This window comes from Alosa alosa, chromosome 3 (genome assembly GCF_017589495.1).
Source record: "Alosa alosa isolate M-15738 ecotype Scorff River chromosome 3, AALO_Geno_1.1, whole genome shotgun sequence".
Taxonomy (NCBI): Eukaryota; Metazoa; Chordata; class Actinopteri; order Clupeiformes; family Clupeidae; genus Alosa; species Alosa alosa.
Genome location: NC_063191.1, coordinates 19,153,027 through 19,178,938, shown reverse-complemented (window position 1 = coordinate 19,178,938; position 25,912 = coordinate 19,153,027). Strand labels below are relative to the sequence as shown.

General features: G+C 43.5%; 1 protein-coding gene across 3 annotated transcripts in view; it reads right to left on the bottom strand.

Moving 5' to 3' along the window:
- epha3 (eph receptor A3) overlaps positions 1-25,912 on the bottom strand; it is an 81,478-nt gene that overhangs the window by 44,491 nt on the left and 11,075 nt on the right. For all 3 annotated transcript variants that reach the window (XM_048239544.1, XM_048239543.1, XM_048239545.1), the window contains exon 3: positions 22,515-23,175. In XM_048239544.1, coding sequence (XP_048095501.1) covers positions 22,515-23,175 — 661 coding nt within the window. The remainder of the gene's footprint in view (positions 1-22,514; positions 23,176-25,912) is intronic.

Below are 25,912 nucleotides of genomic sequence, written 5' to 3'. Positions count from 1 at the left end.
TTTTATGGCCGGGGCTCTTACTCTCCCTGCTCAGGTCCTCCATTCTGCGGGAGCTGCCGGACCACACGGAATCTGCTGCTGCCGCTGATAAATCTCTCCAGGCAGACAAAGGCAGCAGCGGGGGTCAGCCAAGGGTCCACGAATTGTTGCCGGGCCACTTTCAGTGTGTGTGGCGACTGTCGGGCCGTGGGCATGAGTGATAAACCAAAGGGCATTATATTCATCCTGGGCCCTGGTGGCACAACACACCAGCCATAAAACCTCCTTTCTAATCCAAATGACCTGCTTCTGGCCATTGTTGGTGGCGAGGGGACCGAGAGCTTGTGTTCTACACCCAGCCATGATAACCGGTGCAATGGCTGCTGAGGAGGGGCCCGTGAGCTCGGCCATGTGAATTAACGACTATCTCCCATTGTGTCCTCGTGTGGGAGCACAGCCTGCCAGAGGGCCGGTGGGAGGGCCGGCCTCCGTATGTCCCCTCCGAGCTCCGCAGCGGGACATAAACAGCCCAGGTGATTGATTCTCTATCTGCTGCCTGTAGGTTGCACTGCCCTTCTGGATGTCTGCTCTCTGAGGTGACGCAAACAAGAGACACAGGAGGAGGGGAGAGAGTACCATTAAAATACTCTGTTTGGGGAGACATGCTCTTTACCATGGTGTTCGCGTGTTTCTGCGTATGTGTGTGTGTGTGTGTGTGTGTGTGTGTGTGTGTGTGTGTGTGTGTGTGTGTGTGTGTGTGTGTGTGTGTGTGTGTGCATGTGTGTGTGTAGATGTGCTCACATGCTTAGGTATACATTCTGGCCTTAGGAACAAGGCACTGTCTGGATGACCGGTGTGAAAGAGTGAAGGAAGGAAGTGTACTTCTTTCAAGTATGCTAAAATAGGTCAGCTAGAACGCGCCCGCACCACAACGCAGACCACTCGGGGGTGATGACCCACTTCCCCTTCACTGGCACCGCCTCACCAGGAGCTTTCCTACACTCCACTGCATGTCCATCATATCAGCACCACAGCGCAGGACACTGCAGACACACTCCACAAAGCCACACAAAGCTTCTGAGGGATGGTGATTTGACACTGTGATTTGTCAGAGACGTTTTTTTTTTTATCTGATTAATAGTTCTTCAGACTGAAGGTGACACCAAATCTGCCGTGTCAGGTTGTGTTTGCACAGCTGAGGCGTTGTGTGTGCGCTCAGAAGCCTTATCGAGGGAGCGCCAGTGCTGTTTCATCCAGGGACATAAACCAGAGCTACCTCCAGAATTTACAGAATTTGTAGAGTCTACATTTCTAACCACCAGGCCTCATTGCTACCATATGCTCCTCTGTACCGCTGGTCATCTTTGTGCAGGATCTGTTACCCCATGCTCCTCACACTCCCACCTGAAGGTTATCCTGGGCTGCCACAAAGGCATTTCCCACTGAATACACCCAGGAGCCAAGGCAACATTACCATAAAGATTTCACCATTTACAAATTGACACATTTCAACAGATGAAAACATAGCTCACTAGTGCACTCTACAAACTCCCAAAAGCTACAGTAAGTGGTAAATTCATTCATCAGGTTGTTTCCTGGTTATCAGCACTCTCAGAGTCCTGACAGTGATGGTGACGCTTATCTCTCACCTGGCCTCGTTCTGTAAACATAGCCCCCTGCTGGGCTGGAGGACAGGGGGATGAGGGGATGTCCGTCTATAGGCTGTCTGAGAAGGAGCGATCCAGATGAAAATATCAGATTCTTCAGAGATCAGCAGCTCCTGGCAGAGGTCAGGGGAGAGGGCCAGTCTGACCTGCGCGGTGGAACGAGCTGTGCTGTGGGATGTGGGTGCTATTTAGATTCCTCTTGGCAGGTGCCCCTGTGGTTGCCTGGGCAGAGGGGCCCACAAATCAATCTGGCCTGACAGGGCACTCCGCAGGGTGTCCGCACATTTGTTAAGGCTGCGCTGCCAGCCGGCCCCCACTTGTCTATATATGTGTGTATGTATGTGTACGTATTGTGCGTATCTATGTTTGCATGTATATATGGGAGTGTGGGTATGGGAAGACAAGGCCACTGACAGGGCCTCTCTCTAGACTCCACTACAACTAGCATCAGTGTATACACGAAGACAAATCAGCGAGAGAGAGAAAAAGAAAGAGAGAGAGAGAGAGAGAGAGAGAGAGAGAGAGAGAGAGAGAGAGAGAGAGGAGCGAGAGAAAAGCGCAGTGCCATAAATCAGAGGGCTCGAGTGTGGAGCTGCGCGGCAGGCCTGTCAGGGCCTGGAGGAGACACGCCACCGCAGGTGATCCCCAGACGCCGTGGAAGAGGCGGCTCCAAACATCAACAGTCTCTTCTTACCTCCGCACTGACAGCTGCTACAGGCATCCCATCCGTCCCTCAACCAACACACACACACACACACACACACACACACACACACACACACACACACACACACACACACACATACACAAACACACAAACACACAAACACACAAACACACACACACACACACACACACACACACACACACACACACACACACACACACACACACACACACACACACACACACACACACACACACACACACACACACAAACAAACACCAAAAACCTACACACTCATACACAGCACACACAGTCACTCAGTATGTGCCCAGTGTTGTTCTGTCTCTTAACATGCAACATAAAATGCCCCCCTGTGAAGACACTGGAGCCACAGCTGCATTCTGATGAGACAGCAACTCTAACAATGTATAAGGCTTGAGTAAACCTCTTCTGAAATGCACCAGTGCCGCAAAGTTCAGCCACAACCTCAGGCTTCTTCACCCACAAAGCGTGTGCGGAGCAGAACAGAGCGGGACCCGTCTGCTGGCTGATCTTTTGAAATGTATTACAGCTCTGGCTCTCACAAGCCATCTATCTGCCCAGGAGTCCTCCAGGGCAGCACCAGGACAACTCTGGGTCCTCTGAGGAGAGCTCTGAGGAAACAAGGGAGAGCATCAGAGGCCTGACATTTTAAGGTAGCGCTACAACATTCTGGGCAATTATCGCTGTGTTTGGCACCACTCAGTGGGGCAATTACCCACCAAAGAGTTCAGGAGGTGTGTGTGTGTGTGTGTGTGTGTGTGTGTGTGTGTGTGTGTGTGTGTGTGTGTGTGTGTGAATGTGTGTGTGTTCCTGTTCGAAGCCAGTCTCATGGGACTGTTCAATCACCTGCGTGTGGCTCTGCTCCACTGCACACATCACCACATCAGCTCTGGCTCCTCTGGCAGTGTGTGCACTCCGTGCAGTGTGCCTCTGCTCTGGAGCCCGGGGGCCTCTGTGGGTCCCTGCCATCCTCCATCTCCAAACATGACAAGTGCTGCTCCGCCACAGCCCTGCACTGAAGAGTGGCCCAGCTCCCTATGTGCCACGCAGAAATTACAATACTAGATTCCACTCATTTGTTACAACAAATCACTGCAGAATAATCCATCTGGACTCTGTTTCACTCACTCCCTCTCTCTTGCTCACTCGCTCGCTTTCCCTCTCTGTGTCTCTCTCTGTCCTCGGGGCTTAGGAAACTCATGGAAGAAGTGCACACGCAGCAGAACACAAAAAAACTTGGGAGAGGATATGGAGTTGACGCCACTGAGAGTCTGCAGACCTTGGCAGAACTCGGCACATTGGTGGGAAATAATGACCGATTCCATATTCCAATCATTACAGGGCTCCCTTTACTTATCGCCCTCTGCTCGTAGGGGGCTCCTCCGCACGCCAGAACAACAACACACTGCCCCGGAGCACAACACTCTCATTAAAGCTCACCTTGCACACCGCCTCATGAAATCATTTGCATTCCTCATCTGCACTCAATAGTGCTTCAGCAGTACCACGGCACCTTGGTGCATTTATGATGAAGCTGAACTCTAGTTTGACTTATAACTAACTGCTAGTGGGACAGAATTGTTACTACTTAAAATCTATTATTATATTATTATTATTATTATTATTATTATTATTATTATCATCAACTCTCATTTTGGGCACACTGCGATGACGTCACTAGTGCAGATGATTTGTAAGTGGTGGGTTGCCAGTGGATCTCCTTTCGTGCCTGTCTGCTAGGCTGGCCCAGCTCACCATTAGTTACCCTGATGGATCTCTTAATACATCAGGGGGGAGATTAGAGCACACTTGACTGTGAAAAACAATCCCTGTGCGGGGCCCCTCTGGCCGCTGCTGATCAATGTGCACAGAAACAGGGCATGTCAGAGTAGGGCCACTTTGATTGGCCTGCGCTGTAGAACAGACAGTAGACAAACTGACAGCAGCTCCCCCCCCCTCCTTTTTTTTGCTGTGTCCCCAACCCCCCCTGCTTATTCCCTCCATCGATCTTCAGAGGTCCCAGGGCCCCTGTCCATTCCTCTGACACAGACACCCTGTCTGTCTTCCAGCGCCGGGAGGACGTGCTGGAGACCGCACAGCTTGTCACCACAGCGTGACACATACACGCCAACACGCGTGTTTGCACACTTGTGTGTGTGTGTGCGTCCTCAGTGATGCGTGCACACTGATAAATACACTAGCAGGCACATAGGGCATGCTGGCCACAGACACGCACACAAAGAGAAGCTCGCAAGACTGAGCACACTGAGAGAACTAATGAGGGTGCGTCAGGAGGAGACTCAGCACAGCAACTGTCCCAAGGACCTCCAGCAGAAGAAAAGAAAAGAAAAGAAAAGCAGAATAGTTCCAAAACTGTGTTTGGGTTTGAAGATTTGCATGACTAATGAGATGCACTTATTGGAGGTTCACAGAAGTGTCATTAATCACTGACCGCTTTCTTCCCTCTCTCTCTCTCTCTCTCTCTCTTTCCCAAAGCAGAGGATAAACATGCTCAGGATCAGGAATGACCAATCAGCAGCAGATGGTGGAGGAGAGCTTGCTGCAGTAGAGCAGCCTGCTCGCTTGTCCTAGTCACTGACTGGTAGATTAGCGAGGGCTAAGCATTAGCATATGACTGTCACATTTCTGTTTGATAACTGATGCTGAATACTAATTCAAGTATTCTGGGTTAAAAAAAAAATGTCAAAAAATTTGCAATGACTTTGAGGAAAGGAGCAAGGTGCAAACGGCACAGTTGCATCCAGGCCAGAGGGATTTTTGGTCAAGGTCACTCGAACAGCATCATATAATATCTCAGCGAGAGTGACCTCCCTGTGGGCTGTTAGAGTCTCTTTGTGTGTGTGTGTGTGTGTGTGTGTGTGTGTGTGTGTGTCTGCATGTGTGTGTGTGTAAAGAGAAGGTGAGAGATTGTGACTTTGTGAAAGTGTTAGAGGCTGAGTTGAGAATAGGACTGTTGTGATGGCACAGCTGAATGTAGGTGCTCTTTTTTCTTCTCACCCAAGCTGCCAGAGAGCCGTGAGGTGCTACGCAGCTGATGTGAGGCACTGGTGGGGTGCTGAAGCTGAAGACAATGCGATTACAGTGGGGCTCCCACTGAATGAATGTGCTGGGGAAATCGCAGGCGCACAGGAATGTCCCCCTACCGGGCGCACACATGGTATTCCACTCTATGCCACACACATACCCCCCCCGCCCCCCCCAAAAAAAATCCCACATATACACACACTCACAAACATGTGTACACATACACACACACACACACACACACACACACACACACACACGCACACACATCAGCTGCCCGAGCAGGGCTGTGGCCTGGACAAAGCCCAGCCCAGTGAAGCCCAGCGGCGCCCCAGACAATGAGCCCTGATTGGTGGAGGAGCAGAAAAGCATGTCAGAATGCAGGCAGGGCCCCAGGTCTCCCTGTGAGTCCAGCACTCCCGGTCTGCACTCTTCTCTCTATTAAAGCACTATTGCACTACAACACTCATGTGAATGATGATGATGAGCTTTTTAATTGGCTCTTCCAGCACCATAAATAGATCTTTGGAGTAAGATGGCTGAGCTAGCGTGTCCTTTGGCGTGAGAGGATGCAATAATGATAAATGATATCTATTTATTGCCATGAATCTCACTTACTAAAAATGTTAGTTTTGGAACAGCTCTCAGCCAGTTGGAATGATATATTTCCGGGCCTCCCTGGGCATTGATTTATACTAAATGCCATCTAAACTACAGCAATCATAATTAGGCCAATTAAAATGATGAGCAATAAGAGTGCCAATTCTTCAGACACCTGGAGACAATTTTCTGATGCTCTCTTGCTTCACTGTGTTGTAATAATTACCAGTGATCTTTTGTAAGCATTTTTCCATAAAGAGTTGCAAAATGTTCAAATGTTCAAAATGTGCAAAATGTTTCCATAAAGAGTTGCAAAATGCACTGGGGAAGTTCATAATTAACCATTTACCCATGAAAAAACAATAAAGACATGTACCAACAGGCTGATTGTAACTTCTAAATTCAAACTTCTAACTCCCACCGTCCAACAATGTGCGCGTGCGAGAAACACCACCCCATACCTGGCCTTATTAGTCTATAGCTACATTTGCCTAATCACTCAGACTGTCTTCCTGTGTAGTTTAGCTCATGCTATGTACAACTAAGTAGATCTACATGTGCATGTGAACAGCAAAGAAGCATAGGTTACCGCTCAGAAACAAATCATCCTGACAGGAATTATGGGTCAGTATATGTTGTTCTATATTTTATTATCTACCTATTTTAACACTCTCTCAATGCACAAACCTACCAGCATGTGTGCGCGCACACACACCAGAGTTAGAGTTAGTGTTAACCAAGTCAAGTAAGTCAAGTCAAGTCAAGTCAAGTCAGTTTATTTGTATAGCGCATTTCACATGCACAGAGTGCAACCCAGAGCGCTCCACTCATAAGACATTGACACATTAACCAGAGTTAGCAGTTAGCACATTTGAATTAGCTCTGCAGGTGTGTCTGGAGACCATCCCATTGAAACCGATTTCCGAATCACCAAAAACCCAGGAACCAACCACACAGCTGCTTATCCTGCATGGGGCGGCTTTCTATGATGACAGACAGAAGAGTACAGTTAGCAGCACTGTTGAACACAACCAATGAATGCGCTGATGGAATCAGTGTTATACATAATGGACGTGTTTTTTCTTTGGAACTGGAAAAAAAAACTGCTTTGAAAATCTTTGTTTACACGAAAGATGCATTTATTATGCTTCCGTAAAGACTGGGTAAAAGTGGAATGTACCAGTGTAAGTTTAATTTCTTTGCTGGTTATGCCCCATGGAAATCGGACGTGAGTGAAGGGTCCCCAGAACCATTCTCAATCTCAGTTGAGATTTGAAAAGAAAGTCTGAGGCTAGCCAGGCTACCACGCTGCCAAAAACCATGTTCTATTCATGGTAATATTTACACACATAAATGCAGACAGCCCCATGCAATTCGAACAGACTAGATCCCGCGGACCATCAAAGTGACTTTAGCTGAATGTTTAATGTATGATTCTGATTAACACCTTATTTCCCCTCTAATTACATGCAGTGCTATCAAACACAGTATCCATTTGACAGGCATCTGCATGGTAACTACATGCAAATGACACTGAGTAAGCGCTAACCTTTCCCTTCTATCTATTTAAATGTAAATCAATGCATTCATTGCTGTGCTCTCATTAGACATGGCAACTCATCAATACCAACCACCCCAATTATTCTATCCCAGAATTATTTCTGAATAGTGGGTGTTTTAAAACGGGTCGGTAGAGTATGGAGAAGAAGAATACCTATAATAAAGGAGGCTTTCAAGTACCGTTCCGTACTGATCCGTTGGGATAATACATCAGTATTTTATGTAACTTCAAGAGGGGAGCTTCATCTGTCACCCAGGACGTTCAAAAGGTCAACACTTACTTTAGGTAAAACCTCTCTTGGGGCGAATTTTATCAAAAATATGTCATGGATATTTTTTTATACTGTTCTGATGATGCACTGCTCTCCCCCCAAAAGGATTAACAAGATCCTTTAGGGCTGATTTGTTTTTCGTTACAAAGCAGTGACCTAATAGGAAGCTTATTAAACAGTGTAAGTCTACAAGATGGGTGAGACACACACACACACACACACACACACACACACACACACACACACACACACACACACACACACACAGTGTATGTCCATGTACAGGATAAGCTGTCCAAGTGGCTCTTCATGTGAGAGTGTATGGGAGGATCTGATGTCATAGTTGTACTGCTGTTTTCTGGGAGAGCCTTTTCTTTGGCGTAGCACACTCTCTCAGGATGTAACAATAAATACGCAGGGTCTTTGAGCTTTAATTGTGTGGAGAAGAAAGACTCCCAAAGAAGTCTTGGCTTTGGCAAGCACTCCCAACATTGAGCTACAGCACCAGAGCTGATCGGCATATAATTGCATGTTTGAGCTAATCGATTACATTACACAAGATAAATACCACTTGTAAGTCATTTTAATTTGAGATGTATCAGTCAGAGAAACTTTGACAAAAAAAAAAAGCATGGCACCGTGCCCTGGAGGGGAATGCGTACGCCAGTTTAATGAAACTGGCTTTCCTTAAACATAGGGTATGCCTGTATCATCTCCTAACACCCCTCCCTTGCAAATACCAGCCATGGGAAACTGAAAGGGAGATCATTATCCCTTTAAACCTAATTACTGTCCTTGGCATAGATTCAGTCTCATTCACTCTGATAAATACCTCAGAGGCAGATTTTTAACAGGACAAATATTGAAAATGAATAAGTAGGGGCAAGCTGGAAAAGCATTCCCAAGTCAATTGTATTTGATGGGTGAATTAATCTTGCTGGACTCTTCCCTGTGCTGTAGATTTTTCTCGGTGCTCTTAAACGCTGAGCACATGTGTTTTAAAAGACACTTCTCCTCAGCAGTGTCTGTCTTAAAGGTCATCGCTCATCTGAGACACCCCCGAGCCTTTAAAGGTTGCTCCTTTTGTCCCCCGCTCTGTATGTGACAGAAACGTCAAAAGAGCAGACATGCACCGCACTTCTCAATCCATGTGGGCCGAACAGTGGAGAGATTACAACATCCGTTCCCTGATGTGAATAAAAAGAAAACCAACAACAATGGCTCCAAGGCTATCGGGAAACATCCTCAGCTCCTGATAGAATCGACACTAAAACCTTTTCAGGAAACACACTGAAGAGGTTAGGCTCAGATTCAAAAACTGTATCTATCATCCAGATACACCACAGACACCTTACATCTCTCTCTCTCACACACACACACACACACACACAAACACACACAGCGATCATAGTATTTGTCTGAGTTGCTATTGCAGCCTCCATGCACTGATGATCTGGAATATTCACTGTTCTGCTTGGCAGTCAAGGTGGAGAGCTCTCTAAAAAGCTTTAGAGAACAGTGTGAGAGCACTGGAGCTTGAAACACTTTAATAAACTGAGGGTGCAGAAACGGCAGCCAACCTGAAATGATGCATGAACATTCCTGATATACTCCTCTTTTAGAGCTTTTGGTGGCAACATCCTTCTCCTTCTGACTGTTCTCTCCCCCATATCTTTCTCATTCTCTCTCCCCAGATACCAAAGACAAAAGCAAAAACATTTCTTCCCACTTTTTCGGGCCCTGAGGCATCTCCCTGCATTCCTCTTGACAGTGACATTTTCTCTTGTCACTGCTGAGTCTGCTCTGAAGCCCCTTTTTGCTGGGATTTGGCACGAGTGGTATTTGACAACATTGTGCTGTCAGACAGGGAGACACAGACTTCCCTCAGAGGGGTCATGGAAACGCTAAAGGTCTCTCCAACATCCTGATTCTGAGGGCCACACAGGCTCAGAGAGCATAGGCCAGCGTGTCTGTTTACATTTCAGAGGGATGTTAGCACACAGTTTCCAACTCGTTCTTGCCGTTGGTGTAGGAAATGTACAGTGACTGTCACTGTCACAGAACAGTGAGGAAGAGTCAGGAGTAGGACACAGTAAAGATGTTTCCATTGATTTAAAGACATCTCTAGGTGGATATTATGAGAAATATTCTGTGTGAGAGACATATATGTAATTGTAAAACTTCAGAAATGACAGAAATGACACATTGTACACTAATATTACATTAGGTGATTAATTACATGTTTTACTTCAGGTGTCAGGGAGAACAAAAGAGTTCCCGCAAAACAAACTACAGAAGCAAAAACAAAGTGACCCCACCCAACCATTCCTCCAGCATGCAGTGCCAGGAAAAGAAACTATTTTGAGCAATTCCTTTCTGGAGCTGAAAACTCAGCAGTGGGACAGTGCACAGCATGTCCACTCTATCACATGGACACTGAGGGCTCTCCCATGAGGGCCACGCAAGGAACCAGCGCTGGGGATGGCCCCTGGGATACTGCCTCACAAACACCACATACAGAGTCTCCACTCATTCACATTCACATAGACAAACCAAGCCAAAAACAAGCTATATAGAGAAGCAATGAAGCAATAAGCAGCCTTGTGTTAAGGATTTCTTCTTCACTGACACAGGGGAGTTAAAAGAAGAGCCTAATGGAGCTGATTATTTGATGGAAGTCATTTCAGGGGAGATAGCAGGTTATAGCTAACTGTATGTCATGGTAAATGGACATTAAAGTGAATGTGACTGAACATTAGAAGATAACTGGAGTCGAGGAGAGGCTTGTGCCGCAGCAAGCATTAAATCTGTCCTCTCCTCTGCCCGGAGGTAATGATCTGACCGAATCGACAGAGCTGTCTGGGGAGGCGCGCTGACAACAAATCCCAGCTGAGATGTTAAGGGCTCCCCACCTACTGCCATCATTAAGATGGAAGAGACAAACAACAAAATCCACCAGGAACTTCAAAAGGCAAGGTCAAGGACTCCAGCTCTGTCTGCCCCAGAGCAAATCTGAGGGAGGCAGATCCGGCTCTCACCGGCAGATTCCAGAAGGCACTCGTATTGTTTTAAAATAGTAACCATCTTAAGAAGGAGCAGTCCTATGGTTGCACTACAATTCAGAGAATTGTCTTATAACATTGGCCTACCATCTGCATGAACATGGTTTACAACTGACAAAGTGAAAAGTCACATGGGAAGAACTCATAGATGTTGTTTATTATTTTTGCAGCCAAACACACACAACACACACAAACATCATATCACTGAACTATAAACATAGCTAAACATCCTTTCCTTCATAACCAACCACACAAACAAACACACAACTCTGAATGCCAAGCCAGTTAATATCTGTCCTGTCAAAACTAAAATATGAGTTTGGAAAGCAGACGTCCATGGGCAAGAGAGGCCTCTTTTGTGCGTGCCCTTGTGAATGAGGCGTTTTCCCCCTGGCTGCGTGGTGCGAGAGAGGGGCCAGCACAGCCTGAGTGAGCGCTGGAACACAGGCTGTCAGTGAGGCCTTGTCCTGCTGTCAACCCAGCAACACGCTCATCCATCACAGTCACACACCCCCCTGGCTGGGTGTCCCATCCGCCGTCGGGGGTCCATCCCAAATAAACAGCCCCTATACGGCCTGCATCTGGACACTGGGGCCTGCATTCCTCTGCCTGTGGTTACCATCTTTGAAGTTAGAAAACTCTCTCTCTCTCTCTCTGAATCGCTTTCTCCCCTCCTGCCCACTTTGAAAGGTGAGTTTATAGAGAAAGAGAAAGCAAACAGCTTTTGGCTCTTCAAAAGACCCAGTGCTTGAGAATCGCTTGGAAAGGCAGAAACGCTTGTGTTGTCTGCATATTGTTTGGTTACGTTTGTGTATTGTAGTTATTAATTCTTTGGTCAGAATTTTGGGAGTGGCACCTCAATTAAAATGCAGTGCTTGTTGTGTTATTTAGACTGCTTCTTTCCCACAACTGATTCTGAATGCTTTCAGGGTTTCTCCCATTTCTTTTAATTTGCTATACTAAGTAGAACGATGAGATTTTAAAAAGTTAAATACATGTGGGTGTCTACTGGGGTAAAAACACATGTAGAAAAGAGTGGCGCATAAAAGCAAGACTACACTGGACTATGACTTTTCCCTTACAGACTCACATTATTGCTACAGAGGAATCACAAAATCCTAACCTTGATCACTAGCTCGATTGTTTTGAACAACTGGAGCGAATCAGCCAATCATATCGTGCCAACAATCTTTGATGTGAAAGGGAACAAGATTCGCAATTTCCGCAACCCCTGTGGATTTCAAGTCGCCCAATAAAATCAAATAAGCTTGAATTTATCGGCCGACTGGAGTCATGTGTCTCCTAGGATGAGATAGTGAACAACCCAATCACATGACTGACCCTGGCAATAGCCACCACCATTCAAAGCAGAAAAAGCAGAACAATGCCCATATAAAGAGGTTCTCTAATATGTTTTATACAACCATATTTCATAAATTACAGGTAATTCATCTGCCATGGATGAGGAATCTACACTGATTCTGAACTTTAATCCATTTTGCAGAAACTTAGTTAGACCATGCAATGTAGCTAACATGACCATTCAGACCAATCATTTGTGGTTTTGTTATGATGCAAGACTAGAAAGAAATAACCTCAGAGATGTTCATTCATTGTAATCTGTCAGTGGAAAATGTCAGGTCTTTGACTTTATGATGGAAAATGCTTTGGGGTCAAATATTTGGTGGAAAATGGCAAGAGAAAATACACAAGGAGCGAGTGTCCGCACATTTCATTTGATAGAAAAACCAAATGCAGTGAGTCAGTGCTACTCTAATGGCTTCCATCTGGGACCTGACCCCAGTTTATGAACAGTAATTCCAGCATGAAAGACCCAGAGCAAACTTGACAATTACAGTGCTCTCAAGAACAAAGCCAGCAAGATGAGAGGTGAGTGGCCACTTTGTCCTAAAAAGGCGTCAAACACTTTCCACACACAGAGATGCAAAGTCAAAATATCCCTGGTGTCAGATCCTCAGGACACGGACCCCTTCGTGACTAACAGTAAGAGGACTCCAACAGACTGGAAATTGCATGTGAGAGTGCAGTGACTAAGAGATGAATCAAGCCCAAGAATGGTGGCTGTACTCAGCCACGGCACACAAACCCTCCCTCACCCTCGCTATGTCTCCTCACTGATTGGGGCTAAATGCCAGCCAACACAACACTCATGGGTCAGTGGAGACTGGCTATGACAGATGGAGGCTTAAAGAGGAAGAGAGGAGAGAGGGAGAGAAGGAGAGAGGGAGAGAGGAAGAGAGGAAGAGTAAGACTGAGAGGCAACATCAGAGAGCTTACAGAAAACTCCTATACAGCTCTATGCAGTGTCTGCATTAAAAGCGGGTAACTTCTGAAGCGACGTCTTTTCTCATCCTTTTTTCCTATCCCTCCTTCCTCTCTTGCTCCTTTAGTGGGTCAGACACACTGTCATTGTAAATGATGGCACACTGCAACACACTGGCCTCTTGTTCCAAAAGGGGAAGACATCAAGGACATGCTCTTCAGAGCTGTTCTTAAAAAGAACTTGAGCTTTTGGTCGTACAAACAAACAGGTGAGGCAGGGGAGTTTTGTCACATAAAGTGAGCAGTATGTTTCTGGGAAATATATTTCACACTGCTACATGAGACGTACACTACACCATTGTACAAAAAACTACCTTTCAACTCACTTCAGCTTCAACTGATTATAGTGGAAGTTTCTCCTCTGCACCAATATCCCTGCTTTAATTACAACAGGAATACAGTCTGTTTTCAGGTGGAACATTTTCAGCACAAAGCAGATGTGCTCTGTCACCTGCAGTGTTCATTCATACATACTGTACAAACTCACACTTTTCCCACAAGCCTCCCTTGGATGCATATGCATAAGTCAGAGATGTGTAATATATCACTTGGAAAGGCAGACTGCAGCTCTGAGCTCCAGCATCAGGCAGACTGCATATATTGTGAAGAAATAACGCCTGAAAAGGGCGCTAACCTGTTAGTACAGCCACTCCTCAGTCTTTCACACTTTAGATAGGATTGCAACACTAATTGTACTAATTGTACTCATAAGACCGGAGAATCCCACATTTATTCTCCATTCCTTTCTCACAGAGACACAGATGACTCGAATATCTTGTTGCTCCAGACAGACCAAACAGTTGCTTTGGTCTGAGGGACCAAGTCCACATGGATTTGAGAGCTCATCCGCATCCACATGCAAAAACGAGAGAAAACACTGTTGCCAACTGGGACATTTTAAAATCATATTTCTTGTATAACCTAAGCTGCCCTCAAGTAATTACCACCAAAATATTGACAAGATAAATCCCATAAATAGTTTTGCTTTCAACATCAGCAAAATGTGGTTTGAGAATGAAACTTGATTGGATTAAAGTTTGGGTGGTGTCATCATCGGTTTCAAAAAAGTTCCCTTTTCACCTTGTGTTTTAAAAGATCCCCACTCCGGAACTTGTTTTCAAAAATGTGCATTTTTAAGCCCAAAAAATGTTGTCTTGTGGGCAACAGGCTCAGTACTCATTCAGTGTGCAGTGTGTAGATAGGGCCATAGACGTGGAGTATTATGAATGGTCAGTAAATGTGTGCATGAGAGTATAGAGTAAACCACAGAGACATTGGGGCAGAGATGAACAGAGAGCACGCAGCATGTGATCTGACAGAGTCACGCAAGACCTCTTACCATACTCATCTAGTCATCACGCTTAATCATACAGAATGATAAAACATTGTATGGAAGAATATTAGACTCGAAAGTTTTGTACGTGTGTATCACGTTTTGAAACTGTAGAAATTATTTGTAACTGTAAAAATGATCTGTACAAGTAATTGTCAAAATGACAAATATGCCCTACAAATCTATTCTACAGGTACAGATCAGTTTTACAGCTACAAATCATCCTACAGTTAAAAATATTTTACCATTAAAAACATATTCTACAATTACAAATCAATATTCTACGCCCAAAAAGTTGTCCTACAGTTACAAATCTTTTCTGCAAGTGCACAGACTTTTGCACCACCTTAGGGATGAGAAGTGTCTCATATGTATTGTGTGTGTGTGCATCAATATTTGTAACTGTAAAACTAATTTGTGATTTAACAAAAAAATAACACAAACGATTTTAAGTATTACTCATATGTCCTTCACTTACAAAATATACAGGTACTAAACCTTCCACAGTTGATTGTCTTTGAATTACAAAGCTATTCTGCCATTACGAATCTCTGCCGCTGCACAAGTATTTTCTACAAGTATACGGATACTTTTGAGACTGTTCTGGCACTGTTCTGGAGACTTGAAGTATAACCGTAATTAGATTGGTTAGTGCCGTCCGTCGATTGGCTTGATTGGCCGGTGCCATCTGTCGGTGCAGCAACAGCTCAACGCGAGCTACGGGAGAAACGCGACGCAACGGACCCACAATTCAGTTTGGCAACTGATGACGTGATGTAAAGTGAATGGGATGCGTCTCCAGCACTGCAACGCATACGCAACTGTGTGTAGGAGCCGTAAGGCTACTTGTCACTGCTTTCTTCCAAAAGTATGGCAAAAGTATGTCCATGTCGTGTATGTGTCGAAAACTAGCATAGTTAGCTAATTATAAGGTAAGTATATATTAGTCTATGCCGCGAGTGGCCAGCTGTTGCGAGAGAAAATTAAGACCATATGCCTACTTGCTCCGGAAAACTTAAATTGTGCTATGGATTGTCATGACAGAGAATTCTTAGTTTGTTAAGCTTAGGTCACTAGCCTATGGCGTTTACGTTTATACGTTGATAGCTAGGTTATTTTGCTAGTTTATACCAAGGTCCACATTGCATGAGGCCAGCTATTGGGAGAAAAATGGACATAATTTCGCCTGGAAAACAACACAATATGATGTGGATGGTTATTGTACGCTTGAGATGCGAGAGCGAGCTAAGTTAACAGATCAATGGAGAGAAGTTTGTCATCATGACAGCATCACAGATTCTCTTTAGAGTTCAAAGTCAAAGTCAAAGTCAAAGTCAGCTTTATTGTCAATTTCTTCACATGTTCCAGACATACAAAGAGATCGAAATTACGTTTCTCACTATCCCACGGTGAAGACAAGACATATTTGACCAATTTTAAGTCCACAGACAAACATAACATTCAAAAAAACAAAAAGTAAGTAAATAAGTAAATAAGAGGGCACATATAATAATAATGAAAAATAAGAGCAGCAAAATTTTGTTGACATTGTGCATAGACAGTCAATAAAATACTAGTGCAAATACTGTAAAATACTATAAAATACTGTTTGACCTAAGTAATAAAGAAAGTGGCATAGTGGTGCAAGTTATGTAAGAGCAGCAGAAGTGTTGTGTTTTCAGGACAACAACACCAAGTTGTAAAGTGTACAAGTGTGCAAGTGTTCAAGTGTGCAGGTGGAGTAGTGCAGGCGGCCATTGTGGGTCCAATGTCCAGGATGTTATGTAGCTGAGGGGTGGAGGGGGGGGAGAGGAGGGAGAGAGTTCAGCATCCTTACAGCTTGGTGTATGAAGCTGTTAGTGAGTCTGGTAGTGCGGGAGCGCAGGCTTCTGTACCTCTTCCCAGAGGGCAGTAGATCAAACAGATTGTGGCCGGGGTGACTTGCATCACTCACAATTTTGGTCGCCTTAACTAGCGGGTGAGGTGGGTGGTGTAAATGTCCTTCAGGGAGGGAGTGAAGCACCAATGATCCTTCCAGCTGTGTTCACTATGCGCTGCAGGGCTTTCCTGTTGTATTCAGTGCAGCTTCCGCCCCACACAGCGATACAGCTGAGAGGATGCTCTCAATGGTGCCTCGGTAGAATGTGGTCATGATGGCTGGTGGAGCACTTGCTCGCCTGAGTTTTCACGCAGGAAGTACAGGCGGCTGAGCTCTCTTCGCCAGTGATGCAGTGTTGGTGGTCCAGGAGAGGTCTTCACTGATGTGCACCCCAGGAATTTGGTGCTGCTCGCTCTCTCCACCACAGCACCGTCGATGGTCAGTGGCAGGTGTTGGGTGTGACCTCTCCGAAGTCAACAACAATCTCTTTGGTCTTGCTGGACGTTCAGCAGGAGGTTGTTGTCCCTGCACCGTGGTCAGATGGTCGACCTCCAACCTGTATTGAGTCTCGTCGCCCTTGGTGATGAGACCCAGAGTTGAGACCATCATGGAGTTTATGTGCACAGCACAAGCACAACACACCACCAACACAACCCACCCACTTTGGTACACACTCCTGGCTCTGTGATTGGTTAGAGAACTTAGATTCCTGATTGGCTAGCCAAACCTGAGCATCGCTATCGGCTATTCAACAGGAAGTGCCAGATCAGTCTCAAAAGTATTCGTACACTTGCAGAAAATACTTGTGCGAGCGGCAGAGATTTGTAATGGCAAAATAGTTTCGTAATTGAAAGACAACAACTGTGGAAGGTTTAGTAACTGTGGAATATATTTGTAAGTGAAGGACACATGAGTAATACTTAAAATCGTTCGTGTTATTTTTTGTGAAATCACAAATCATTTTACAATTACAAATCCTGATACACACACACACACACACAATACATATGTGTCATTCCACGTCAATTCAACCAGGGCCCACGCACTTAGGTCTCAAAAAATTCTGAAAAAATTACCAGGTGTACGTATGTTACCCAGGAGACACACTGCAAAATTACTCCTATGTAAGATCAATACTTTCCAAGATACAGCCAGTTTTACAGGGGGAGGGGGGTGTCGATTTTGTTCGACCTCTTTTTTTGTCAAAGTTCACAAGCCCATGGCCAAGAACTAAACCATGTAGGAGGCTCAAATTTTGCATGCTGGTACATAAATAGGAATAGTATGTAGCAAAATCGTCACTTTTGGTCTGGATAATCCTGCATGGTCATAGCTGTCCCTCAAAGTTGATACACATTTTATTGGAGTTTTTGGCTGGGCTCTGTTTAAGCCTTCAGAAGACATATTTTGAGTACAAATATGAAATATGAAATATGAGAACTGACGTGGAATGACCCATATGAGACGCTTCTTAATGTGGTGCAAAAGTCTGTGCACCTGCAGAAACAATTTGTAACTGTAGGACAACTTTTTGTACGTAGGATAATGATTTGTAATTGCAGAATATATTTGTAATGGTAAAATATGTTTAACTGTAATATGATTTGTAGCTGTAAAACCGATCCGTACCCGTAGAATAGATTTGTAAGTGTAGGGCATATTTGTGATATTGACAATTACTTGTACAGATCATTTTTACAGTTACAAATAATTTCTACAGTTTCAAAACGTGATACACACGTACAAAAGTTTTGAGTCTAATATTCTTCCATAACATTGAAGCCACCTCAAAAGCAGACCCAAATGGCGTATGGAAATTGCATTGCTTTCCATAGATGCAACACAACACAGACATAATCTGTTAATTGTGTCTGCTGTGTTGAGCACACACTAACCTAACTCTGCATTCTTAAGGGAGCTACAGCCTTGGCAATCAAGAGTACGGAAATTAATTAGCGGTCCTGTGCAGCCTCAAACAAACCACTGCACGCAAACACCCCCCACCCTGCTGAGCCCGCACGCTACAGAACTAAGTCCATATTTATTATCTCAAACATGTTTTCCAAAGCAAGAAAAGAACGGACAAACGTTTTCAAAATAATTGACACTCTCTGATGCACTCCTTCTCCTCAAATAGAAAAGAGCTGTATTTTTTGCTGCATTTTTCCACTGGAAAAAGCATCATCAAAGCAAAAACCATCAGCAGCTCAACTCACAGAGAGTAGCAGATGCAAATGTGGACACTAAACCTGGATAGTTGCGGCTGCTGCCACAAGTAGAGGCGTCATATTAGCCTATCAGTACTCAAATGTCTCTGAAAACACAAATTCTCAGTGTCATTCTGTATCACACTCAACCTTCAGTCCAGCAGTTTTCATACCAAAAGTATTTAGTGGCTTGTTAAACTGACCCATTGCACTTTCTTCATTGGCATTAATAAGATCTGATAACTAATCAGGGATAGCAGGCGCACGGATTGTATATCCTGGTAAATCCTGCAGGAATGTAAACCATTGCCGCTCTCAAAGGAGATCTGTGGCAGCTGTGAACATGGGAAGGCCAGCAAACAGACAGACATCCGGCCCGTTTAGGCTTTTTTATTTGTTGTGTTAAGATCAAATTATGGTTTAAGGAATTTCACACAGATTGCAGATAGTTCACCTGCTTCATTCTGTTACGATGATAGATAAAGCCTTTATTTGAGCCAAGAGTTTTCACTGTGAGCACTAGTGTTAAACACACAGTTGGCGTGAAAGCTGGGGAGAATGGAGGGTTCAAGAACAACGAAAGGTGAATTCTGTACTTGTTGTGCCACCTTAGTAGGTCTCCTGCTGGAAACATTGACGAATATAAAATCCAGTTAAGACTTACCTCCTCCTGATTCTAACATCTTTCCTGAAGCAGAAGGGCCTAATTAATGTGACCTTCAATTTATCTATGGGTATCTTTATTGGGTTTCCTACGCGCTCTAAAGCTCTAAACTGAGCATGTCTACACATAATGAGACATTCCATGTTTTATCTGCCTTGTAACACAGAGCATATGTTTCCACACTGGAACATTCATTCTGTTGGTAAGTTTTACCCAAGAATATAATTAGTTTGTATAAACACAAATACACACACACAAAAATACACACACTCGAGCGTACACCAACAGAGAGAGACTTTTCTTCAAAGACTGCAAAGCTGTAAAAGCAAAGCAAAGCAAAGCAAAGAAATGCAAAGCGGTGTCATGATCTGCTGCTGCTTTTCACCTTCCATAGCCTACAAATGGTGAGAATTTAAGCTACTCTTCCATACACCAAACATAAGTCTTCACACAGACAGTATGAGTAATTTAGGCTCACATAGTGCATACACGCTGACAGTATCAAGCAGGAAACAGTATGTGTCTCTGCTCTATGAAATATTCACAAGAGGCACTCAGCCTCCCAACCCAGCAGTGTCACAGCCAACCAAGACATAGATTAACAACCAGAGTGACAAAAGTGGGTTTGTGAAGCACACCTCTGAATGCCTCTGAATGTCTTAATCTCCACTGCAGCGATCAATCTGTTAACACAGCGAGGCTGCAGAAAGATATCCCAGACAAGCCCTTTCTTTATGCACTTGCAGGCTTTGGAAGTGAAGGTGCAGCTGTCCTGTGCTGGTAACACAAGCCCTTATTAGCCTCCATTAGCCTGCCCCGAAACTAATAAGAGATTGTCAAATACGTCCAAACTTTCACACAACTCTACACAAACATGCTAACACAAGTGATGCTACGCAAATCTAAAGCTGATGTGTCTTTCGGCAGTTTGTCTCAGTCATCTTACTGACAGGGCAATCTTAATGATGGTGCCACGCTTTACCTCCCTGATAGAATCAGTCTTTCAATCAATCAGTTATTCAGCGTGTCTGACTCATTTCGTTCCATATCATTACTGTGCACTTAAAACAAAGACTTGCTTTTGCAAGTACAGATGCCAAATATGCCACAGCTCTCAATTTGGATTGATAAATTGCGCAAGTCAGTCACCTTCAGCGGCAACAATCCTGTTTGTTTCAAGCCAAACCACACAATGAAAAAAGCTATGTCTGGAAAAATGCATGACCATGCAGAGCTGTTTGAAATGTATGGTCAGGTTCCAGGCACCAGCATTTGTATTCAGTTTCAGTGAAAGACACTTTTGGCTGAAGTCACATTTTACTACTCATACTGTTAGAGAGGAAAGGGCAAAAATGACACATCTCTTATGTAAAGTTGCTCTGATATAAACATGCACCTTGGTAAATGTTTATAAATGTATGTTCTTTAAAGTGCATACACAGCATTGTGTGCTTTTGGAAAGAATAATTTCAGTGTATCAAACAAGGGCTTTCTTCATGCATGCTATCCTCTCAAGTGGACATGATTCCCACAACAGCTTATTTACTTCCGTCAGACGTGCATATTCAATTAGTTTGCTACTATTTGAAAGTCCATCGCAACAGTCAGTGACCATCATCTTACTCTCACTCATTCTCCATGTCTGAGGTCTCTCTATGAGTCACCTGCGTTCACCCAGTTACCCGCACATGTCTGTAATACACTATTTAATGCTATAGGGAATTTGCTCCTCCAGCTCCTCATACTACCTACTCAACCACTAAGAGCCCAATAGAAGTGAATTGAACCAAATATATGGTTATTGTTATTAACACAGCATTTAGTTTCATACTGATCCAAACCAGCCATTATTGCAGCTGTTCAGCATATTCAATTCCACAGCTAACCTTAATGTAAGGCATTTCTATTCACAGTGAAGGGCTGACGCCAATCAGAAATACGTTCACATCCAGAAAATGTTCTTCAGAACTCAATACAACATTCTAAAATCCCCAAACATCTCTTCCGCAAGTCAGAGCGGAGTGGGGGGACATTGAACACTTTATGAGCTGTGGTGAGCTCCCTTGGGAGATGGCTTAGCTCAAATAATACCACAGGCTGAGGCCAGGCTCCCTGAAAGCCAGCTGCCAGCCAATTTATTATCAGTGCTCTGAAGCACTCCTCTACTTCTCTCATAACCTCAGATGGACAGACCGACACAGACACACACACACACACACACACACACACACACACACACTAACACACACATAAGAGTTAAAAAAATATTTCACTCACAAACTACACAAACATAAACAGCAAAGATATCAACTGGTCCTAACACAGAATTTTACATTTTCTGTTTTACATTATTCTCAAAAGCACAAGGGGCAAAAATACATTCAGAAAGTCAAGCTATTTTGGCAAACAGACACAGAGCACGCAAAGCTGAATCCCAGATTGTTGGATTGTTGAAACAGCTACCTTGTCAAGCTTCCAAAAGAACAGTAGCCCAACGCAGATACAAAGTAATAGACTCAAAGTCTTATTTGGCAAAAAGAGTTATAACTCATACTCTGCCATTGGCTGCCCATCATACACACCAGTACACACAGACAACTACACAAACTATAGTCATTATTTTCCGGTACGATTTTTTAAACTAAAAGAATCAGATTTGAGGAGTGTTGGACTTGAAATTAAGCACCAATTTAACATGACATCTACTATGTCTGAAAAGTTTCTCATATTGAATGGATAATAAAGATGGAAATCAACAACATCACATAAAGGAGAAATTGTGCTGCACATTTACTTCTCATATGAAGGATAGTGCCAGAACATGATGCTGATAAAAAGGAGAAAATGATCTGTGAAATGAAATGTGGGGAGAAACAGAGCAAATAGCAATTCAAATAGAAAGAGAAAGAGAGAGCAGGAAGACTGAGAGAGTTACAGGCAATGAAAGAGAAATGGCAAGATAGAAGGACAATTAAATAATGTAAGAAAAACTAAGAGCAAATTATTGTAGGTAAACAAAAACGGAAAAAAGGAGAGAGAAACAGAGTTGGTATGTGTGCGTGTGTGTGTGTGTGTGTGTGTGTGTGTGTGTGTGTGTGTGTGTGTGTGAGAGAGAAAGACAGAGAGAGACAGTCAGACATACAGACAAAGAGAGAGAGAGAGAGAGAGAGAGACTACAAACACTATGTCAATACCTTGGCAGGCTGCCCCACGATCTTCGAAGCCAGTGTTACACAGACATTTCCCAATGGGCACCAACCACTCCCCCTCTGTGCTGCAGTACATTTTGGGTGGGTCCTCCTCTCGCGAGTTGTTCACACACGAGCCCCTTACCTCCACTAATGACTGGGAGTCCATGGGCACGGTGTCAGGGAACATAGCGAGATTTCGCACTGTGAAAGGGCATTTTTTAAAGTACACACGCACCGAAACAAGTGCAACACAAGCCCCCACATCCTGAAAGGCCAAATAAAAGCCTTTCTTGGTGACCGGCCCCACTTCGCGCACCTCAGTGTTGAGTTTGAGGATGCGATCCCCTAAGTCCATCTGTGTGAAGCTCTCGTCAGCTGCAATAGTGTCAATCTTGGAAAACTGGTGTTCCCTGAATTTGGATCCTTGATCCTCATCCGTCTCCAGATAATGGAGGTTGAAGGTTTCTTTGCAGGTCCCAAGGACCATTGGGATGCTGTTGCAATCTCTGAGGGTGAACTTGAGCTCCACATAGATTTTTTGGGCAGAGTTGCGTGGGATCCAATTGGTCCTCAACCAGTTGTTTTGGCTGTACTCCATGACGTTGCATACTTGGAAAGTGCGTATTGGTGTATAGTGCTCATCCACACCACTGATCTCTTCCCACTTAGAAAAAGAGAAAGAGAAGAGCAGATATGTGAATCCACATGACTCACAACATACAAGAAAAATAAAGTAGAACTTCACTGCAGTGTGCTTAACCCTTAAAGGTGTAGGTTTTTGAGCGTTCTAAGTTCCGCAACAATTGAAGGTTCTAAAATTCTATGTTGAATTCAATGAACCCAGATATTCTTTAGAACGTTCATTTCTCAACATTCCCGTCACAGCAGTGTGACGTACTCCTTTAAGGGTTAAGTGTACCATTAAGAGACAGGCAAAGCATTTTGTAAGAAAGAGATCTCACAAAAATCCATGTGTGCATTACATTAGAAACTGTGAACTGGTCCATACCAAACTTCCATACCAAAGTATCTCATACAGAAGAAACATTTAGCTATAATGTTTTGAGAATTAAAGGGGGAAATAACTTATGACCTACACTAAAGCAAACAAGGTGAAAGGGAAATTTCACAAGTTTAACAGACTCAACATCTTATTCCCACCTTTCTAATTGGTTGGTTCTGTAAGGTACATCCTTATCTATCAAGACTAGGAGTGGGAATCACAGAGTTACTGAGTAACTCATGAATCTGTCTTTGCCCACAATAACAATAATATCAAGATACAGCAATTCTGCAATACTCAATATATTGGTGGATGAGTCTGTTTAGAATATGAATTGTAGAATTTAATATTTTAGTAAAAATGTTGATATTTGGTGCCAGTGTATCGATAACATATCACAAATCTAATATATTGCCATATCAATATTCCCTAACCAAGACCTTATCTGTATTTGAGTACTTTAAATGTCATTCACCTTCCATTACAACTGTTGTGTGTTGAATTTATTTGTAGTCCTACACACTTTCACATGTAAAAAATATTTGAATGTATACAAAGTATATATTTCAAAAGAAAAATGCAAAAAGTAGATTCATTTTAAGTAGAACACATTTCATAGAAATCAATTGATTCAAATTAATTTTCCTTTGGTCAGCCATCATTAATTAATGTTCTATAAAATAAATGAGGTGCACCACACAAAAATGTCTCTACTGTAAGAGGAGCTTGAGTTATGATAGTGTGACGGCAGAGTGGATTGTCATACACTGTGTCCAAGTCACATTGTACCATGACCAGAATCATGAAGCTTTCAGGCTTAACGTATACAAAGCTGTTATAAATGATGAACTGAGCGTCTGTGTTTTCTATTACAATGATAGAGAAAGCGTCTGGCTCCCCCTCACCCCATAGTTTATAAAAGCCTTCAGTTGAGTGAAACAGTCCCTCTTAAGTGGCTGTGAGATGTTCATTACCACACGGGGCAAGTGTGCCCCCAGACTGAAGAATGGCTGTATTTATACTTTAGTTGTGGCCTTCATAAATGAAACACCCAAGAAAGAGAACAGTACTATGTGATTTTCTCTCAGAAATGTGTTTGCTTTGAATTTTTTTTGTTCTGTTTTTTTATTATCATTTCTTTACAGCTATGGGCTTTCATTCTCTACTGTATAAATGTGGAAAAATGCAATTATCATCATTGGCAGACCAGGGGAAATATGTTAGGGCTCCAAGGAGTCCGAGGAGCAAATGATTCAAGGGCCGTGGGATTTCATATTGGTTGTGTCCCTGCCTTTAATCACTCACTTTCATACACAATTCTTTAAAAACTAGATTTGAGCTCAGGCAGGCCTTATCCATTTCAGTGACCTCTATTATTTTGTTGGAAGGAATATTCACCACATTCCTACGCTGATTATCCAGTATGGAGCCAGGTATTCATTTTATCTGCAGCAGAGATCCACATGGAAGCCTAATTAGTGTCAGTAGGATTGTATTTTGGTACCGACTCCTAACCCACTTTGTAAGGGCTTAAGGCCACAATGACCCAATACTAATATCAAGTATGACTCAAGTTCACATGAAGCGTAAAGTCTGGTATGTTGTCCAAATTAAGTAGTAATGTAAATTTGCTTATGTGCATGAGTTATTTTTCCATATTGGAAAATACATGTCAAAATATATGTGATGATTTGTCTACATTACTGTCATAATATTAGGTACTTGCCAGCTTGGTTTTCAAGAGTAGCTGATGTCGCAAATGAAATCCAGGTGCACTAGCAGCAGTACATGATCATATTGCAGTGAGTGACTGTACTTAAACCACTATTGCCAAAATAAATGAAATGTCATATATAGATGTATGGGCCTTACACTGGAGACTAGAGTATTTCATGTCCTGTGCCATAGATGACATCATTATGGCACAGTCCCATCCCTCCACCTTTACACCCGTGGAAAAAAAAGCTTTGCTTCATATGGTACTAGTTCTCCTGATTTTTCATGTCACCTCAACATTTTTCAAAGACCACTGACACAGTCTTGAAACAGTGGAACCAGAATTGGGCACTGTATCTACACAAAAATATGTTGTCTATTCTGCAATTTAACACTTGAAAGACTGAGTCATTTTGTTTAAATAATATTTTACAATTGTAAGCCTCTTTAAGCAACACACAGAGCAGAACAACATTGAAATCAGCAGTTGGCACATTTGGCCAGAGCCTGGTTGACCAACCCCCTGCGTACTCTCACTGTGAAGACTGGCCAAATGGTAAATACTTTCAACTGGTACTGCTGGACAAAGTCAAGGAGAGCTTATGTTTCACAGAGATATGTAATAAAATTATAATCCACCCCTCTCTCATATTACAATTGCACTGTGTTAGTTAAAAAGGAC